The following is a 20,649-nucleotide window of genomic DNA, read 5'->3' on the forward strand; positions in this document are numbered from 1 at the left end:
GGGAGCTGTGGAAGATGTAGCAGAGGCTGTTCCAAGGCTTGGCTCAGCTCTGCTGTCTGATTCATGCAGACCATACTTGTCTCTAAAAAACTATCAGAGGTAAATACCCAGCTGGCTGACGCTCTTGTTAGTGAGCTGCAGTCTGAGGATGCAGGAAGCCAGTCTGCACAGTAATTTCAGATGCAGAGTCTGAGAATCTTTGTCTGAGCTCCTGGTTATGTGATAAAACTGCTGTATTAATTAGCAGCTACACGTTAGGCTCAATTAAGTGCCTAACATGTGCTGGCTGGCTCTTATCATTAGCCTGCCTGGTGCTTGTCTTACCCAACTGCTGCCCACCCAGAGCATCTGGCTGTGAGCAGAGCACCAGAAGCACATTCTCTGCTGAACACCAGCAGTCTCTGAGTGCAGTCTGCATGCATCTGGGGAAACATCTTGGGGTGCTTTATCTCTGGTATTCAAGGTTCTCTGGAGCTAGATGAGGCCCTGAGCAACCTGGGCTGGTGGGAGGTGTCCCTGCACATGGCAGGGGGTTGGAACTGGATGGTTTTCAAGGTCCTTTTTCTGTTCCATGAAATCAGCAGGACTGAGTATACACAAAGTCAGACTTTCTCATCTCTTGTGTTTGCTTGGGCTTTACAAGAGCGAAAAGGACTCTTGGCAGGATTTGACCTGAGCTCCCACAATGCCAGCATTAGCCTATGGCATGGGTAGTGCTGCTGACAGACCTGGCCACTGCTGACTTTGTGTCCCCAGCAGCACAGTGTCAGCAGAAAGGCAACACAATCATCCAGGACATGGAGCTGATGGAGCAGGACCAGAGGAGGACCAGGAGAATGCTCAGGGGCTTGGAGCAGCTCTGCTGCCAGGCCAGGCTGAGGGAGCTGGGGGTGTTGAGCCTGGAGAAGAGAAGGCTGCAGGCAGAGCTCAGAGCAGCCTGCCAGGACCTGAAGGGGCTGCAAGAAGGCTGCAGAGAGACTGTTGGCAAAGGCCTGCAGGGACAGCAGCAGGGCCAAGGGCTGCAAAGCAGAGCAGAGCAGCTTGAGCTTGGAGGTGAGGAAGAAGTTGTGCAGCAGGAGGGTGGTGGAAGCCTGGCAGAGGTTGCCCAGGGAGGTGGTTGAGGCTCCCTGCCTGGAGCTGTTGAAGGGGAGGCTGGAGAGGGCTGTGGGCAAGCTGCTGTAGTTGGGGCTGTCCCTGCTGAGTGCAGAGAGGTTGGACTGGGTGAGCTTTGGTGGTCCCTTCCAACCCAGACCATTCTGTGATTCTGTGTGAAAAGGCAGTGAGGAGCAATGAGGACAAGAGCAGAGATGATGTTGAGCACTTGGACACACACTTGGAGGTCTGCTGCTGGAGCTGAGGCTTGTTCCTGCCTGAACACCTCTCCAGTGCTGACTGAGTGGTGGAGGCACAGTGTGCTGTGTCTGCCTGTGGCAGGCCAGCTCACCCAGGAGGGAGCTGCCTTTTGCTGTGACTGTTGGAGCCATTGCTGACATCTGGAGAGCTCTGCCTCAGGTCCCATAGGCCTGCCAGCACCTGGTGTGGCAGCCTGGCTCTTGGATTTGGTGTTGTTCTTGTTGCAGTTTGTGCAAGGAGCCATGCTAAAAATAGAACTGAAAGAGCTTTAATGTGAGGTGAAGCTCTTCAAAGCTGCACGAGTGCAGTAGCTAATGCGACCACAAACTGCCTCCTGTGGTTATGCATCTAAGCAGAATGATGATGATGATAATTGTTGCAAAATAAGCTCCTGCATCTGATGGTGTTCCAGATTGCATGGGTTATGCAGAGTGCATTTCACAATCAGCTTCTTACTCTTTGCAGAAGAGGAGTCACAAAATGCAAACTTCATCTCAGTGCACCTCTCTCTTTCTCTCTCTTGCTTGAGCCATGCCTCAGGTTTATGCTTGTGTGCAGGAGTGATCTAAAGCAGTGCTAGAGGTGTGCTGTATAAAATGGGATGGTGAGGATGTGTTTCCTGGGGTTTGTGTAACAAAGTGAATCTGTTCTCTGAGGACTTGGATCAGGAGTGCAGAGGCTCTCAGCAGTAAGTATCTGACTTTACAGTGGGATTTTTTATCCCATGGCTGTTGAGTTGGTAGGAGTTAGGAAAGCCTGTGAAGAGAGGATCTGATGTGAAAGCTAACTCTGGGACATAGAGTCATAGAATGGTTTGGGTTGCAAGGGACCTTAAAGATCACCCAGTGCCAATCCCCTGCCAAGGGCAGGGACACCTCCCACCAGCCCAAGTTGCTCAAGGCCTCATCCAGCCTGGCCTTGAACACCTCCAGGCATCCACAGCCTCCCTGGGCAACCTGTGCCAGAGTCTCCTCACCCTCACTGGAAAGAATGTCTTCCTCATCTCCAGCCTCAATCTGCCCTCCTCAGGCTCCAGCCCACTCCCCTGGGTTCTCTCCCTACAAGCCCTTGTCAGAAGTCCCTCCCCAGCTCTCATGCAGGCACCCTGCAGGTACTGGAGGGCCTCTAGCAAATGACCAACTCCTCACTTGTGAATTCAAAAAGCAGTGTTATCCAGGTGCTCTGCTGACACATTGGTGTTGCTGAGGGCTTGCTGTGTTCCTGTGCTTGCTGCATTGTAAGCTAAATGGCAGAATCATTGCTTTTCTCAGATAACTTTAAAAAGTCTCTCTTGGCTGTTGCACCTCAAGCCTTCTTGTACTGCAGTGTCTGCAGGAAAACATCAGACAGAAGGGAAATCCTTCAGACTCCCTCCTGATCTATCAGCCTCACATCTGCCTGTCTGCTGGATCTCTTCTACCCTCCATCCTTCTCCTAAGTCCTTCCCAGCATCCCCTGCACCCTCCCTCTTTGTGAAGAAAACTGCAGCACTCCTTCTCTTGCAGCCCTTGCCCTGTCCTGCGGTCCCTGGAGTGCAAGGCTGTGTCGGTCAGTCCTCTGCCATGGACAACTGCAAGCTGAGTTCATACTTTTTAGCTGCCAGCTCAGCCTTGTGCAGCTGCGATTTGTTAATCACAGAATCACACAATCACAGGGGTTGGAAGGGACCTCCAGAGATCGCCCAGCCCAACCCCTGCCAGAGCAGGGTCAGCTGGGGCAGCTCCCAGGGACAGCTGCTCTCCATGGTGCTGTGCTCTGCTGCCTTTTCTCCCCAGGTCTGCCCACAGCTCCCCAGCTTGGCCTCTGTAATCCATGGGGTGATTAGAATCATAGCAACACTGAATGCACTGGCTTGGAAGAGGCCTTTAAAAGTAATCTAGGCCACCCCCCCTGCAGTCAGCAGGGACATCCCCATCTAGATCAGGTTGCTCAGAGCCCCATCAAGCCTGGACTACCTCCAGAGACGGGGCCTCCAGCACTTCTCTGGGCAACCTCTTCCAGTGTTCCACCACCCCCACAGTAAAGAACTTCTTGCTAATGACCAGTCTAAATCTGCCCTGCTCTGGTTTCAAGCCACTGTCCCTCATCCTAGTGCTACATATCCTTGCACAGTCCCCCCCCAGCTTTCTTGTAGCCCCCTTCAGGTACTGGCAGGCCACTGTTAGGTCTCCCTGGAGCCTTCTCTTCTCCAGGCTGAGCAGCCCTACCTCTTTCAGGCTGTCTTTGTAGGTGAGGCTCTCCAGCTCTTGTTCTTGATGTGCATCTCACCAAGGTTTGTCCCTAGCGAAACGAAAGATTGCAACCTGCTGCCTGCTGCTGGTACTCTGCTCAGTCTGTGTGGTGGTTTCCCCTGGTGCCCTGTCAGCACTTCCCATCTCCTGTGCCCCTCCATCTGCACCGTACCTGTTCTCACAGTATTGATCAGCCCCTTGGCAGGAGCTGGAGCGTAGCTGTCTGTTGTGTCCTTACCTAGAGCTAAGTGCCTGTTTGTGTCCTCGTTAGCTGTAGTCCTCTGTGTTTGTTGCTGAGATGGGGAGGAGGGCTGGGGGGGGAAGAGGGCTGTGGATGCCATCCTTGGTTTCCATGCCTGGAAGATGACTGGGCAAAGTGAGACCCAGCTGGAGTGCACAAGCAGCGCTGAGGTGAAATGTGTGAGGCCCAAGGAAATGCCTCACTGTGTTTTGTGCTGGGTTCACATGGTCAGGCTCTGCTGTTTGCACGCAGGTCGATGTGAATCCTAACCCAGGCTTTGTATTTGCTTCATCAGACTCTTGCACGTTGAAATCCGTGCAGGCAGAAGTCATCATCCATGCCTCCCCTTCTGTGTGAGAGATTACACATTTCTTTCTATTCATGTTCTTCCAGGTGACTTGGATTATTACTGGCTGGATCCTGCCACGTGGCACAGCAGGGAGACATCCCCCATTAGTTCGGTAAGCAGCGGCACAAGGAGGAGGCTCACAAGTGCGAAGTGTGGGCTGGCTGCTGCAGGCCAGCAGGGGCATTTTGTTGCCAAACATTGCCCTGTGACAACTTGTGTGAACATTTGGTTCAGTGGATCGTGGGAACTGAAATCCCAAGGAGTTGCTCATCAAATGCATCCTGCCTGGGTTGTACCTGGAACGGAGGAGGCTGGATGCCACCACACCCTGGGAAAGCAGCTGGGAGCGTGCTGCTGCTGCAGGAGAGGCACTGTTAGCATTGGGGAAAGAGCCTTTGGGGTTTATTATACAGGGGAAAGATCATTTGGCCTCCTATTGCCTCTCCATATGGTAGAGCTGCATACCACACACCCTGTTCCAAAGACAGAAAGGATAAATGCACTGTTCAGGGGCATGGCATTGCAAAGCCAGTGTTTGATTTTGTTAACATGTCTAATTGTACCAGACTGGGAGTTCATTGTAATTCTGCCTGCAGACTGTTTTTCACACTGAGCACAAATATTTATTAGATTAACTGCATGAGGTTCAGCAAATCACAGTGCAAGGTCCTGCAACTCAGTCAGGCCAATTGCAGGCACAAATCCAGGCTGGGTGCAGAGTAGGTTGAGAGCAGCTCTTAAGAAAGAGGCTTGGTGTTAGTGATTGCTGAGCAGCTCCCCAGGAGCCAGCAGTGCCCTCCTGCAGCCCAGCAGGCAGCTGTGTGCTGGGCTGCAGCCAGAGCAGTGTGGGCAGCAGGGCAGGAGAGGGGATTCTGTCCCTTGGCTCTGCTCAGACCTCACCTACAGTCCTGCCTCCAGGTCTGGTGTCCCCAGCAGGACACAGAGCTGCTGGAGTGAGTCCAGAGGAGGCCACAAAGATGATCCTTGGGCTGGAGCTGCTCTGCTGTGAGGCCAGGCTGAGGGAGCTGGGGGTGTTCAGCCTGGAGAAAGAGAAGGCTCCAGGGGGACCTCAGAGCTGCCTGCCAGGACCTGAAGGGATCCTGCAGGAAGGCTGCAGAGGGACTGTTCATGAAGGTGTCTGGAGACAAGACAAGGGGGAATGGTTTGGAGCTGAAGCAGAGCAGGGTTAGAGTGGAGCTGAGGAAGAAGTTCTTCAGTAGCAGAATGGTGAGACTCTGGCAGAAGATGCCCAGGGAGGCTGTGACTGCCTCCTGCCGGGGGGTGTTCAAGGCAACCAAGTCAAGCTGAGATGGAGGTTGGTGGGGAGATTGGAATTGATGGTCTAAGGTCCCTTCCTACCTAAGCCATTCTATGATTCAATGAAGCTAAAGTCCATCAGATAAAATAGTAGAAAGCATGGGTGGAAGATGTAAGACACTTGAAGGATGTTTTTGTCTGCTGTGACATGGTGATCCAGAAGGTTTACTGCTCTGTAGATGTGCAGATGAGTCCAGGAAGATGGTTGCAGCTCTTTCATTCATCCTCTTGGTTCTTCTAACAGCACCCTGTGACGTGGCAGCCTTCTAAAGAGGGAGACTGCTTGATCGGGCGTGTGGTCCTGAACAAGAGAACAACCATGCCCAAGGAGTCAGGTGCCCTGCTGGGGCTGAAGGTGAGTGACACATCCTTTGGGTGGGCAAAGCAGAGCAGCTCCCACTGAGCTTGCCTAGAGACACAGGACCTTCCATCAGGAGCTCTCAGGTGATGTCCTGATTGCACAGCAACATAGTCCTTGGTTGCAGTGAGCTCTGGGAGCTCTACAGATGAATGCTGACTGCAAATGTATCTAATCCTTCTGTGCAGTCACCTCTCACCCCTGGCAAGGGAGCTGAGCAGGTCTGATTAACAAGTGTCCACGTTTTGCCGGGCACCTGGAATTCAATCTCAAGCACATGCCAGGCATGGATTGGAAGTGAACTTGCTGGGGCAGTTACTCAGAGCTCATCTTTCTGCAACAAGTGATGCCTGGCAAACTGGACAGGACTGATGCATCAAACATTGCAAGGAGTATCAATCTTAGCCATTCTTCTTCAGCTTCCTTCCAGTTAGGGCTGGCCCTGTTGGGGTCTCTAACTCTGTCTTTAAGCCTCTGTAAAGCCCAAATTGACACTAGGTTTGCTTATGGATATTTTTAGGTTTCATTTTAGAAATCAGATGAAAATTGATCTGTTTGGTGGAGGTGATGTCTGATTTGGGACAAATGTTGTCATTAACCAGGTTGTTGGTGGCAAAATGACAGAGCTGGGACGCCTCGGTGCCTTCATTACCAAAGTGAAGAAAGGAAGCTTGGCTGATGTGGTGGGACACCTCAGAGCAGGTAAATGCCTCAGCTGGGTAGCTAATGATGTGGTGGGACATGCCAGAGGGCTGGATCGGCAGGATTGTTGCCAGAGTGACAGAGAGGTGGTTTTTCTCCTCTCTTCAGCCTAGAGAAGGCTCCAGGGGCACCTTAGAGCTGCCTTCCAACAGCTGAAGGGATCCTGCAGGAAGGCTGCAGAGGGACTGTTCATGAGGGTGTCTAGAGACAGGGCAAGGGGGGATGGGTTGAAGCTGAGGCAGAGCAGGGTTAGAGTGGAGCTGAGGAAGAAGTTCTTCAGTACCAGAATGGTGAGACTCTGGCAGAGGCTGCCCAGGGAGGCTGTGGCTGCCTCCTTCCTGAGTGTGTTCAGGGCCAGGTTGAACCCTAGTTGAGAGGTGTCCCTGCCCTTCCTGGGGAGGTTGAAGCAGATGACCTCTGAGGTTCCTTCCAACCTGAGCCATTCCATGATCCCGTGAGGCTGTGTCTGGTACAAGAGAGAAACAAACTGGAACAGGCAGGGCAGAGGGACAGAGAGCTGATGAAGGGCCTGAGAGGACAGTTTGCTCAGACTGTCAAAGAAAATGCCATGGGATGCTGAGGCTCTTGATTTGACCTGGCTAATGGGAGGCTGTAGAGAGCCCAGAGCCAGCCTGTTCTCAGAGGTGCTTGTTGGTCACACAAGAGGCAACATGCAGGAGCTCTTGTGTATGAAAATGTTTGTCTTGTATCTGGAGAGGACAGTTAACGCTTGCCAGAGATGTTGCATACCCTTCCTGTAGGATGCTCAAGTCCCGGAGGAAAGTGATCTGCCCTTTGATGCTGGCCCTACTTTGAGTAGGAGTTGGAACTAACTGACCTCCCAAAGTACCTCCCAGTCTGAATTAATAGTTTGGAAATAAATACATTAAATAAAGAAATAAAACCAGAGATTTGCAGTCTGACAGCTTTCTGCCCCTGCTGACCGTGCATCAGTAAGTGGGGGTAGAAGACGAGATGCATGAATGTTCCATTCTGGAGGCACCTCAGATGTCCTGGGGATGTCTTGGTTACCCTGAACCCCTGCAGTGGAAGGTCTCTGGTAGCTCCTTGCCTGAGCTCGAGGTGGGGGTTCAGCACAGCTTTAATTTGCTTTTCATAGAATCACAGAAGGCATCAGGCTGGAAGGGAGCCTCCAAAGTGACCCTGTCACCTTTGCCTGGCTACCTGGGGCAATGTGTGGATTTTGTGACTGTTGTGGAGTTCTCTGTCAGAGAATATGGAGATGATGTAACCTTCTCTTTGCACCCAAGGGGATGAGGTCCTGGAGTGGAATGGGAAACCCTTGCCTGGAGCTACAAACGAAGAAGTTTACAACATTATTTTAGAATCCAAATCAGAACCTCAAGTTGAAATTATTGTTTCAAGGCCTATTGGGTAAGGTTCAAGACTTGACTTCTTCAGCACTGTTGATATTTCTCCTGAAAGGGTGAAAGGGACTGGGCTTGAGGCCGTTGTGTTTTGTCTCTTACTGATGGAGGTGATTCACTTCCTGTTACTGACATTTTACTGCATTGTCCTCACTGCTGGTGGATCTTTGCTGTGTGGCTGCAAATGTTCTTTTCTGTGTGGTCACAGTAGATTCACAGAATGGTTTGGGTTGGATGGGACCTTAAAGATCATCCAGTTCCAACCCCCCTACCATGGGCAGGGACACTTTCTACTAGTCCAGGTTGCTCAAGGGTTTTGCCAAGGGGCAAAGTGGTGGGGCAGGTGAATCGGGTGGGCTTCTGCATGAGAAAAATCTGATTTTCAGGATTTTGGCTTGATTGGAGCAGGATGTATGCAAACATAAACAGAAGGAAACAGCAGAAAGCACTGAGGATGCAGGACTGGATCAAGTCACTGCTAGCACAGGCCTTCTGTAAAGATCTAAACCCAAGTAAAACCAAACCCCCTCTTGAAAAGCCTTTAGCCTCACATGATACTGTCATCAGATCACGAGTGGAAGCGAAGCTCCAGCACAGCTTGCCATCAACATGTGATGCTCATCAGCTTAGGTCTGTCTGCTATGGGGCCAGGGGGTGGGGCTGCGATAACACTTCTGCTGCTTTCCCAGAGAAACCCTAGAAAGAGCCCCAGATCTGTTGGGATGTCTACGGTGAGTGGGGCTGGCTCTGCAGCTGCGGCAGCTGTGGCGATCACGGCTCATCCCTGAACATGGTTCTGTAGGGACCATCCTGAGCTAAGTCTTCCTGCATGAGAATCTGAATCACACCAAATGAGTCTCCCAGGGGGACTTTGAAAGACACTTCCTTTTTCCAGCAGTCCAAGTCCTGTGCTGTTCTGCAGCAGCTTGGGATCACCTGCAGGCACCTCCAGCCATCAAAGCAGAGTGGCCCTTGTGCAGGGGAGCAGCAGAGAGCGGCACAGGGCACAGCCTCTGCTTGGCCCTTCAGCTCTTGGCCTTAGCTTTGTACTTTGGGCTGCTTAGGGTTTTGGTTTGTTTGGGTTTAGTTTTTGTTCTTCCTGGTCCTTTTTGGTTCTTTTTGGTCCTTTTTTCTTTTTTGGTATTTATGTTATTTATTTATTTATTTAACTTCAGAACTTTTTGGTCTTTTTTTTGCTTTAGTTTTTGTTCTTCTTGATCCTTCTTGGTCCTTTTTTCTTTCCTGGCTTTTTAATGTTTTATTGATTTGCTTTACTTTGGTCTTTTGTTTTGGTTTGGTTTAGTTTTGGTTCTTCTTGGTCCTTCTGGATCCTTCTTGGTCATTTTTGGTCCTTTTTGTCTTTTGTGGTGTTTAACTCCATTTATTTATTTGTTTAAGTTCAGTCTTTTTTGATCTTTTTTTTGGTTGTTTTAGGTTTGTTTGTTTGTTTTTAGTTTTGGTCCTTGGTCCTTTTTTGTTTCTTTGTTTGTTTGTTTACTTAACTTCAGTCTTTTTTGGTCTTTTTTTCTGTTTTTAGTTTTGGTCCTTGGTCCTTTTCTTTCTTTTTCTCTTTTGGCTTTTTAATTATTTTTCAAATGTATTAGGTGTTTTGGGTTTTTTTACTGTGCTCTTAGTTTGGTTTTTTAATGGCCTCTCTTGGTCTCTTTTGGTACTTATTTTACTTTGCTCATTTTGGGTCCTTTTTTAGGTTCTTGATCCTTTTTCATCTTTTTTGGTCCTTTTTCATCCTTTTAGGTTTTTTTTTTTCTAACTTCACTTTCATTTTGCTCTTTTTTTTTATCTTTTTGGGGTCTTTTCTGGTATATTTTTTAGATCCATCTTTTCTCTGTCCTTTTTTTGTCTTTTTTTGGTCCTTTTTGGTCTTTTTTGGTAATTTTTGTTTTCTTTTGGGGATTTTCTTTAACATTTTGGTTGGTTTGGTTTTGGTGTTTTTTTTTTTTTTTAATGGTCTTTTTTAGTCTGTGTTGTATCTTTTAGTTTTTCTTGGGGGGGTGGGTCTTGTTTGGTTTGGGTTTTTTGCTATGGTCTTTTTTGGTCTGTGTTTTTGTCTTGGGGGATTTCTTGATCCTTTTTGTCCCTTTTCAGTCTCTTCTCTTCTCTTCTCTTCTCTTCTCTTCTCTTCTCTTCTCTTCTCTTCTCTTCTCTTCTCTTCTCTTCTCTTCTCTTCTCTTCTCTTCTCTTCTCTTCTCTTCTCTTCATGGTCTTTTTTGGTTTTCATTATTTTTGAGCTTTTTTTCCTTTTTCCTTTGTTTTTTGGGGGTTGTTTGTTTGTTTTGGTCGTTTGTTTTTTTAACTTTCTGTCTTTTTAAACAATTGCAATCCAAATCTTGTTGCCCCGTGGGAAATGGATTGCCTCCGTTACCAGGTGGCTCTTCCTCCCGCCCCCCGCACCGAGTCTCCTGTGGTTATCCAGACACTCTGATTGTTCCCAGCTGATGGCCAGGAACTCTGTTTAACCCAGCAGCTCTGCCACATCAGAGCTTGGTGCCTGAGTCCTGACTCACCCAAACTGAAGCTCCTTGACACAGCCTGAAGTGGTCATCCATTAAACCTCAAACTCCTGTGAGGGAGCAGGTTCCCGCAAGAGCTGAGAAGTGATCCTTTTGGCTGCATCATTCAAGTGCTTTCATCTCTCAGCATTAATAATGCAGATAATGCACCAGCACTTTTCATGGTCTACATTTAAAAAGCCCCAGCATATTCGGTCTAAAAAGCCCAAATGTGGCACGGTTTGGCTTCAGTGCATAGTGGGGGAGCTGTGAGCCCACGGAGGAGGCTGCCAGTTACCAAATGGATGTCTAAACAATTTGCTCAGCCTTGCAAATTTGCATTTTTGTGTCACCCAGCAAATGTGGTTGTGAGTAATGGGTAATTGTAGGATGTTTATTAGAGAAAATTGTGAAAGATGGGGCACTATTAGCAGATGAAGGCATAACAACAAACAGCATAACCACAACAGGACCGTTAGAGCTCCACAGAAACTAATTGACTCTAATGCTAATAATTGCAACACAAGGTAGATCAAAAAACCCCAAAGCTATAAAAAGGCAGAATTAATGGGTTGGCTGTCTAAATATGAGGGGAAGAGCCACCTGTGAATATGCATACAGCATGAGAGCTGGCTAGGCTGGGACAGCAGAGAAAGTCTTCTGGCAGTATGGTTGTTGGAGAAGAACCCTGGCCTGGTCACTAAGTCACCATCTCCTGTGTGCTGGGCTGAGCTCTGTGGGACACTGCAGGTAAAACCAATGTGCTTTGGTTTCATTCCTCTCTCTTCTCTTGCTCAATGCTAGCTGTGTGTGCTTGGATTTCTGCAACTGACATTGCCAAAACTGTAGCTTCTGTGCTGTGATTCAGCTGCTGTGCTCAAGGTCCTAGCGAGGAGACTGAACCACCATCATCAGGCACTGCTGAATTCCATAGGGCTGCTCAAGTGATTTAATTAGTGCAGACTGTAGACTGAGCTGCAGGTTCTGATGAGAAGGAATGGGTTTGGAAATAGCAGGAGGAAGGCTGGGACAGGTCCTCAGAATCTTTGAAAACCCTGTAGGGTCTGGCAGTGATGATTCTGTCCCTACAGCAAACTGACCAAGTCTGAGTTACAACCATGTTTGAATTAGGTTTGGCTCTGGTGAGAACTGAATCTACAGCTGGTCCTGCGTGCTGTGCAAAGGTGAGCTCACACAGCAGGCAGCTGCAGACTGCTCTCAACCCAATGCTTTAATCTGTGGAAGGACAACTGTATGGAACATCACACAGAGCCACAAAATATCTTCTCCTTCCAAGGGAGACAGAGGCAAAGTTGGATGTCGGCAGCTCGTTACTGACTGTGTGTCTGAAATGTCTGACCTTCACTTTGCTCCAAATGGGGAGTCCAGTTCTGGAACTGTTTTAAAGAGGTGGCTGTGCAACTTCTGAGTTTGTTTTTGCCTTTGCTTTGAGTGGTTGTGAATAGTTTAAGCCAAGAGCTACTATTTCTTCTGAAGAGTTGCTTTGTGAATCATAGTGTTAGAATATTTCCTGTGGTCCAGAATAGAATAGAATAAACCAGGCTGGAAAAGACCTTTGAGATCAAGTCCAACCTGTCATCCAGCACCATCTAATCAACTAAACCATGGCACCAAGCACCCCATCCAGTCTCTTCCTAAACACCTCCAGCGATGGGGACTCTACCACCTCCCTGCAGCCCAGGTCAGGCTGAGTTTCTTACATGAGGAGTTTCAGATTAGTGTTTAGAAAAATACCACTCCTTCATTTGGTAGGCAGCCCTCCAGCAGGTGTTGTGCTGGCGTGCATGAAAGAGTCCAGAGGTCATGCTGGATTATTGGATTTGGATGAAATAAAGCCTGGCCTTCATTTATGGGATGCACACTTTGAGATCAAGAGCAGAAAGCAGAACTGCTGCAGAACTTGCCACCACTTTGGTGCTCTGGACTGGACTGAGTAGTTCATTTATTTATGGGATGCACAGTTTGAAATCAAGAGCAGAAGGCAGAACTTGCCACCACTTTGGTGCTCTGGACTGTATTGCATACTTCATTTATTCATTCTTTCTGAGCTTGTGCCTTGCAGCTGGCTGTGGGGCTGTACTTAAGCAAGATAAATATTGTAGGGAAGAGATTTCCCAGCACCAATTTTTATAGCTCTGTATACACATGTGTATACACATGCACAGGGATTATAGACATCTTATATTATAGATGTACACACATATCATATCTAAAGAAATAATATAAATCATCTGTATACAAGAATACAGATAACATCTACCCTCTCTGTGTGAACTGCTCTGTATGTGTTTTAAAAGCTGGCCATTGTACTACAGTGCTGTGGAGCTTGCCCCTTCCATTCCTCCTGGAATCCATCCGTTTTCCCTGGGGTGACTTTTACGTTCCAGCTCCAGCTCTCCCTGCCAGTTTTCCAGAAGAGCTACAGGAGTTTGGAAAACTACAGTAAAGAATGTTGTACTTTCATTTCTTTCCTGTCTGATGAGTAAAGGCTTAAGAAGGATCTGATTCTGTTTGTTGTTTACCTTTAGCTGTTAAGGATTTCTGTGCAGACAGCTCTGAAAAGACTCTCACCTTGAGCTTTGGTCCAGTGCTGTGGTGTCTGTACTCCAGTGGCTGCTTTGTCCTCTCGAAGACTGTGTGCATCTGATTTTTATCTTGATTTGTTATTAGATGTCTGTGTTGGTCTAGTAGTGTGAGAGTGCCTTACTGTAAGTGTAGATCAGTTCTGAAGTGCTTATATATGAAATGAATCTGTGGGGCTCACTTTGGCTTTATTTTTCCCCCTATTCTATAATCAGCAGTACAGAAAAAAATCCAAATAGAATTTGTCCCACTAGGGACTGTGGAACTTGACAGTGCAGGTTACCCTTTCCATGGTGAAACTCTCCTTGCACAGGAGGTCAATGTGTGTGTATGTGCTGGGTGGACAATTGCCCCCAACATTAGATTTTCCAGAGCAGCTCAGCTGGAAGCAAATGCAAGCTGTTATTTACAGGCAAAACTGCAATCTACAATGGAATGCAAGGAATATGTACAAAATGCACAATATTTACAGGTATTTACAACTAGTGAACAGCACAAGCATCCCCCTGCCCCCCCTGCCCCCCCTGCCCCCCTTGTCCCCTTGTACACAAAAGGGACAATTGACGGAGCAGAGAGACCTCAGAACATAGCCAAAACAATGCAGCCAAGACCAAGCAGGAGCCAGTTAGTACCTCCCAGCCCGAGGAAGCAAGGACAGACACCCACCTAAGTCTGTTATCTTCTCTGCTGGGACTGTGAAGCACTACCATTATTTACCTTTTTACACCCAGCAGTTATTTATTTACATTTTTACTACTTTCTGTTCAAGATCTGTGAAAAATTTGTGAATGCAGGGCCTAAAACTAGCATGGTGTAGTAGTACTGTGCTGTGTAAAGAATGAGTAATGCAATTGCAGTTCATGGGACCATAGAATTGTTTGGATGCAAGAGACCTCTAAGATCACCGAGTCCAGCCAGCAACCCAACACCACCATGTCCCAGGTGCCATGGCCACGGGTTTCTTGAGCACCTCCAGGGACGGGGACTGCACCACCTCCCTGGGCAGCCTGTGCCAGTGCCTGACCACTCCTTCCCTAAAGACATTTTCCCCACTATCCAATATTTCTGTGAGCCTGAGGACACCACATCATTCCTGAATTCCAAAGTCAGGACACAGAGGAGCGCACTCCCAGTCAGTGTGTGAGATGCCAGCTGATGTGAGGCATCAGCTTGGAACTGAAACACAGGCACCAGAGCTTTAGGTTGCAGCTTAAGATTAACTGATGGGGTGCTGTTGCCTTCCTTTTCTGTCTGAAGTGTTTCTTGCAGATCAGCGACGTACAGATACCTGAAAGTCTTTCTTTTATTGACTTGCAAGGCAGCAATGTGGGGTTCCACTGAGCAGAGGAATGCCTGACTTGGGTTCAAGTCCTGCAAACACTGTTCAGAACTGTTACTGGAGTTCCAGTTTTTCATCCACTTGTTTAGATGAAAACATTTTTGAGTGATTGCCTGAAGAGCTTTGTTTCCATTTCCCTGCTCTGCTGTGGTACAAGCTGCCTTTTCTTGCTCTTGCAAGGCGTTTGCAGCGCTTGCTGGGCACAGGAGAGAGCCAGCAGCTGGCATCAGGCAGAGTTTGGTGGAAGTGTGAACTTGTTGATGGCAGCATTTTGATGGCTGTGTGCAGACTGAGCCGGTTTGGTTTGCTTATCCCTGCAGGTTTACTGGGTTCTGTATGATGAAAGATCTCATCTTCAATTATAACGTGGTCAATGTGCTAGCCATTAGGTTGCTAGGAGCAATGCATTCTTCCTGGGCTTGTTTACCTTGCCTAATGTTATTTGCTTTTTCTTTTTGTTGTGTAAGACATTTCCATCACTTTCATTCCGTGGCCTCCTTGAGACGTTTATATAAAGCTTACTAGTGAGTTAACCTCTGGCTTGTTGTTTGTTCTGATCTTATCTGGTCCTCAAACAAAGAGTGGAACATTTGTAGCTATGCTACCTTTTACCACCTTTCTCTTCCTAAAAAGCTCCCTGTCTTGTGAAGATATTGTGGGATGCATCCACAATATTACAGCTGTGGTGGTCCCATTGTTCCCTGCTGGCTGTGTAGCTGGAGAGATGTAGCTGCCGTTAGTAGGACTTTCCTGAATGCCTGTGAGAGATGCCTGTAACTGTTTCCCTTTTTGTCCCCTTGTAACTCGTTAGAACAGGAACACAGCTGTGTTTCCAGAGAAGTGTTCCAGGAATGTATTGTCACAGCAGAAAGTCACCTCTGGTGTTTCTAACTGCTACCTGCTTGTTCCTGTTGCAGTGATATTCCAAGGATTCCTGAGACTTCTCACCCCCCGTTAGAGTCCAGTGAGTACACTCTGCTCCTTTCACGTGGTCTTGCACCCAGCATAATGGCTTCAGCTATGGGGACTTGGACAGCTCTGCTGAGACAAAAGACTGAGACCCCTGGGGCTGCTTAGTCTGGAGAAGAGAAGCCTGAAGGGGTGGACCTGATCAGTGCCTACCAATATCTGAGGGGTGGGTGTCAGGATGAAGGTGCCAGGCTCTCTTTGGTGGTGCCCAGTGACAGGACAAGGAACAACCAGGTACAGACTGGAGGTTCCACCTCAACATGAGGAGAAACTTCTTTACTATGAGCATGCAGAGCCCTGGAGCAGGCTGCCCAGAGAGGCTGTAGAGTCTCCTTCCCTGGAGACTTTCCAAAGCCTACCTGGATGCATTTCTGTGCAGACTGCCCTGGGTGATGCTGCTCTGGCAGCGGGGTTGGACTGAATGCTCTCTGGAGCTCTCTTCCAGTCCCTAACGTTCTGTGATTCTGTGAGCTCTCTAAGAGATGAGCCCTGGGAGGCTTTGAGGGTTTTGTATGAAAGCTTCAGTGGGTTTTGGCCTTGTGTCTTCAAAGTGAAGCAGTAGAGATGTGTGTAAAGCTCTACAGCTTGGACACACTAGCATGAGTTTCTGGCTTCTCTCGTGTGGATGGTGCCATACTGGTTTAGAGAATCACAGAAACATGGAAGCAGAGAATGGTTTGGCATGGAAGGGACCTCTGGAGGTCATCCAGCCCAACCCCCCTGCAGTGTGCTGGGACATCTTTACCTAGATCAGGTTGTGCAGGGCCCCACTGAGTTTGACCTGGAATGTCTCCAGGGATGGGGAGTCCATCACCTCCCTGGGCAGCCTGTTCCAGTGTCTCATCACTCTCATAGTAAAGAACTTCTTCCTAATGTCCAACCTAAATTTACCCTGCTCTAGTTGAAAACCATTGCCCCTTGTCCTATCAGTAGCCCTTCCAAACCATCCCTCCCCAGCTTGCTTGTAGCCCCCTGCAGGTACTGGCAGGCTGCTATTAGGTCTCCTTGGAGCCTTCTCTTCTGCAGGTTGAGCAACCCTAGCTCTCTCTACCTGACTTCATCAGAGAGGTGCTCCAGCCCTCTTGTTCCTTGCCAGATGAATGTCCTGAGCAGCCTCCTGTGTGCCAGTTCCTTCGAGCCTTGCAGAGGCCATGGGAGTGCAATCCCCACGCAGATGTGTGTTCATTCATCCAAGGCTCGGGGTCACAGACCAGCTGGGAAGCGGGGGGTGTAATTCTGTCAGAGGACAATGTTTGATTTAAAACACCACATGGCTTCTCACTGCTGTGTGAGGAACACTTTTTAGTTTGTTACTGCAGCTTAAACAAAAGAAGAGAGTTTTGCTCTGAGGCAAGGGTATCCAGGCAGTGGTTTCACCATCAGTTTCCAGTGCTTCTGCACATTGATGCGGTTACACTGTGTGCAAACACAAGTGTTATACCATTCAAAGAAGAAAGCCAACTCACAAGTTACCCAGATGCCACTTGGTGAGTTCCTGTGTTTCTCCTGTGGTTTTAGGTTCAAGTTCTTTTGAATCTCAGAAGATGGAGAGGCCTTCCATTTCTGTTATCTCTCCGACCAGCCCTGGAGCTCTGCGGGACGCGCCACAAGTCCTTCCAGGGCAGCTTTCTGTGAGCACACTTCGGCTTTCCTGAGCTGTTCATGAAAATCTGTCAAGTGCTGGTCCCTCACACCCACCACCTTCCCAGGGTCTGTTGGGAGGTCCAGAGGAATGTCTGCTGTTGGATAGGCTAACATCCCTCTGGTGTTTTGCAAGACCTCCTGCACATGCTCACAAAGCATCGCTGTCCTCACAGCACAGGAAGATATTTGTTGTTTTGATGCACCAGAGAGTGCAGGAGTTCACATGGAGAGGAGCCCATGCAGGTGCCTCTGGTGGCTCTTCTGTGCATGGCCAGCAATCCCCAGGCAACAAGCACAGGATAATTTGGCTTGTTTGTGAGGGCTGGAGAAGCACAGTCTGAACCCTAGGTTTCCCAAAGCAAAGTCTAGGCTTAGAATGTCACAAAAAGAAATCATTAATAGTGTGGTACAGCAGCAGTCAGCTTGAGCTGGGTTGCTCCATTGAATGACCTCAAACAAAGCAGTCCCTGGGCTTTCAGACCCTTGCAGACTATGCATCTGACCCTCGTGTGATCCTCATGTGCCTCTCATGTGCTGTAGTGCAGTGGTGATTCTGCCCTGAGAGCTTCCATCCCTGCAGACTGTTTGGTTCCACCTCAGCCTCCAGGCAAGCTGTTAGCTTGCAGCTGCTGCTGGTGCTTGTACCTTCCTGTTCCTTGATTTTGTGCCTTGTCTTGCCTGAACAGGTACAACTTTAGCTCAAGTTTAGGAAATCCAGGTGCAAGTCTACAGCCTAAGGCTTGAGTAAACCTAACTCCTGGTGCTGGGTCAGCCAAGATAAGCAAGCAGCATACTAAATCTCACTGCACTGTGTCTCTAAGCCATCAGTTCCATTTAATACTTGATTGTTTAAGCTGAACAGCAATGGGAGCATTTAAGCAGCTGCGTGTTTGTGAAGAGTTACAGGGTTCACTGGTGCATTTAATCCAGACACACACTGCATCCTGACACTGTCTGTTAGGCACATTGTGAGGGCTTAGGCTTTGTTTTGTGCATTCCTATGAATTTTTATATTGATCATTTTACTTTCTAAGTATGCAGCAGGCTAAAAACCTTTCACAGTGTTGCTCATGATTCTTCAGCTGTGTAAGAACGTTGGCAAATGAGGGTGGATAGATTGCCTCAAGTGCAGGCAGTGCTTCGTGTTTAAATGTGGCTCTTAAGGGGCTTGTGCTGCTTTAAAGGCACTCACAGACAGAAGGTTATGCAGTGATGACAATAAATAGTCTAAGTATAATCAGACACCACCACTTTATTTAGCTGTGATCATTGTCTTTTCCTTCAGGATTAAGTATTCAGGTGTTTGAAATGAAGCACATCTCCTTTTCTCCCGAGAAACCCCCAGTGATCACTGCTACGTTGTGCTTCACGTGATGCAGTCTGAGAAGGCTCTTTCTTCTTTCTTTCTTTCTTTCTCCATTTTCAGTAATGTTTTCTGGTAACTTGACTCTTGTAGGTTAAACTGTGGTACGACAAAGTGGGACATCAGTTGATAGTCAACGTTCTGCAGGCAACAGATTTGCCACCACGAGTGGACGGCCGCCCCAGGAACCCCTATGTGAAGATGTATTTCCTCCCGGACAGAAGGTAGAGTACTTCAGTTCAGGAAATCATGTTGTCATCTGGCATGTGCTGGGTCCCTTTTACATGAATGCTTGTGAAGTCTACAATTCCTTCTGATAGTTTGTTACAGTTAGATTCATTAGGACAAACCAAACCTGCCCTTGTGCCATGCAAGGCAATGTCAGATGAGCTCTGTGGGCTTTGGGTGAGTGTGCTGCGCTGCACAGCCGACAGCTTTCCCCTTGCAGGCACTGTCAGACCACAAAGAATAAACAGAGCAAGTGACAGCCCCTGGTGCTTTATCTCTACAAACCAATTTACAGCAAGTATTTTTGTTTCAGTGACAAGAGTAAAAGGAGGACCAAAACAGTAAAGAAAAGTCTAGAGCCAAAGTGGAACCAAACTTTTCTCTACTCCCATGTCCACCGCAGAGACTTTCGAGAGCGAATGCTCGAAATCACCGTCTGGGATCAGCCAAGAGTACAGGAAGAAGAGAGTGAATTTCTTGGAGAGGTGAGGCATGGAATCACAGAATGGGCTGGGCTGGAAGGGACCTCCACAGCTCATCCAGTCCAACCCCCCTGCACTCAGCAGGGACATCCCCAACTAGAGCAGGTTGCCCACAGCCCTCTCCAACCTCACCTTCAACATCTCCAGGGATGGGGCCTCGACCACCTTACTGGGCAACCTGTGCCAGGCTTCCACCAATCTCATTGCTGCTGGGTTGGATTCACACACATATGTATTTTATAGCTGTGTTTGGATGTGCCTGCCTCGAAAACAAAGCTAAGACCTGCTCATTTTTCTGCCAGATTCTTATAGAGCTGGAGACAGCACTCTTAGATGATGAACCACATTGGTATAAGCTACAGACACATGATGAATCTTCACTACCTCTGCCTCAGCCATCCCCTTTCATGCCAAGAAGACATGTTCATGGTGGAGAAAGCACTAGCAAAAAACTACAAAGTAGGTCCCAATTCCATTAATCTCTTTTTGAATTAGGAATACTGTTAATGGTGTTTGACTTTCACATGCAAGGTAAAGACTGCAGAGTCTTGAATGGGAGTGAAAATGTGTGGAAGAGATGCAAGTAAGGATGCTGTGACATGGCAGCCTTGCACCTGTGACATGGCTCCCAGCATGGGAAACCTGCTGGGACTGCTTCTCACTAGCAAAGGAAAATTGTTCAAACATCTGTTTGAATACATTTCCTTCTAAATAGAAAGATTCAGGTCAGCAGCACTGGGGACATTTTTTTTCCCCCAATTATTAAAAGCTCTTTGTTTAAAGTCCTTAAAATCTGATGGTGCTTCAGTGCACTTTTCCTCATAAAGATAATTCTCAGCCTCCCAATCCTTAGTATCTGATGATGCTTCAATACAATGTCCATCATAAAGATAATTCTCAGCCTCCCAATCCTTAGTATCTGATGATGCTTCAATACAATGTCCATCATAAAGATAATTCTCAGCCTCCCAATCCTTAGTATCTGATGATGCTTCAATGCACTTTTCCTCAGCCTCCATTACACAGCCAGCTGAGGAGTCTGCTTCTGCAACAAGGAGACCTTGCATGAGTGCAGCTGGGAGGTCCACTTGTTTTGGAGGAGTCTGATTTCAGGCATATTGAAGCACTGAAATGTTTGAGTGCTGTAGCTCCTCTGCCCACTGGACTGAATTTCCCATGTCCTTAGCAGAGGAAGGCTGCAAGGAGATTGTTTCAGAATGCCTTGCCCAGCTACTTCTGATTTTTGTTGAAAGTGGAACTTGTTCATCCGAGCCAGTGGTTAGGAAATAGGTGCCAATGTCACCCACCAGTGTGACAGCACTGTAGGTGCTGTCTGAGGATGTGTGCAGAGTGAGCACGTTAAAGGTTAGTTTCCACGAGGCAGTTGAGCCCTGCTGTTTCCTCTTCCCCTTCCCCGTCCTATGCTGCCACCTCTCCTTTCCCGTGCCCAAAGCTGAGTCAGCACACTCACTGAAACAGCAAAAAAAGGGTTGTGGTTTGGTTTGGCTTTTCTCAACATTTTGCTGGTCTAGTGAGGGAGACTCTCCTGGTGAAGCAGTGTTGAGCTTCTG

The 20,649-nt window shown here is 48.1% G+C and overlaps 1 protein-coding gene across 7 annotated transcripts in view; it reads left to right on the plus strand.

The window, feature by feature from the left end:
* RIMS1 (regulating synaptic membrane exocytosis 1) overlaps positions 1-20,649 on the plus strand; it is a 292,497-nt gene that overhangs the window by 163,762 nt on the left and 108,086 nt on the right. For 6 of the 7 annotated variants that reach the window (XM_054162518.1, XM_054162520.1, XM_054162522.1 and 3 more), the window contains exons 1-2: positions 18,914-19,081; positions 19,381-19,537. In XM_054162518.1, coding sequence (XP_054018493.1) covers positions 19,016-19,081; positions 19,381-19,537 — 223 coding nt within the window. In that variant the 5' untranslated portion in view covers positions 18,914-19,015. Of the gene's footprint in view, positions 1-4,218; positions 4,287-5,735; positions 5,847-6,451; positions 6,552-7,822; positions 7,947-14,859; positions 14,917-15,309; positions 15,357-16,879; positions 16,993-18,461; positions 18,593-18,909; positions 19,082-19,380; positions 19,538-20,649 lie in introns of those variants that run through there. The other variant, XM_054162531.1, reaches the window with a different exon arrangement.

The sequence above is a fragment of the Dryobates pubescens genome, chromosome 6, assembly GCF_014839835.1.
Source record: "Dryobates pubescens isolate bDryPub1 chromosome 6, bDryPub1.pri, whole genome shotgun sequence".
Taxonomy (NCBI): domain Eukaryota; kingdom Metazoa; phylum Chordata; class Aves; order Piciformes; family Picidae; genus Dryobates; species Dryobates pubescens.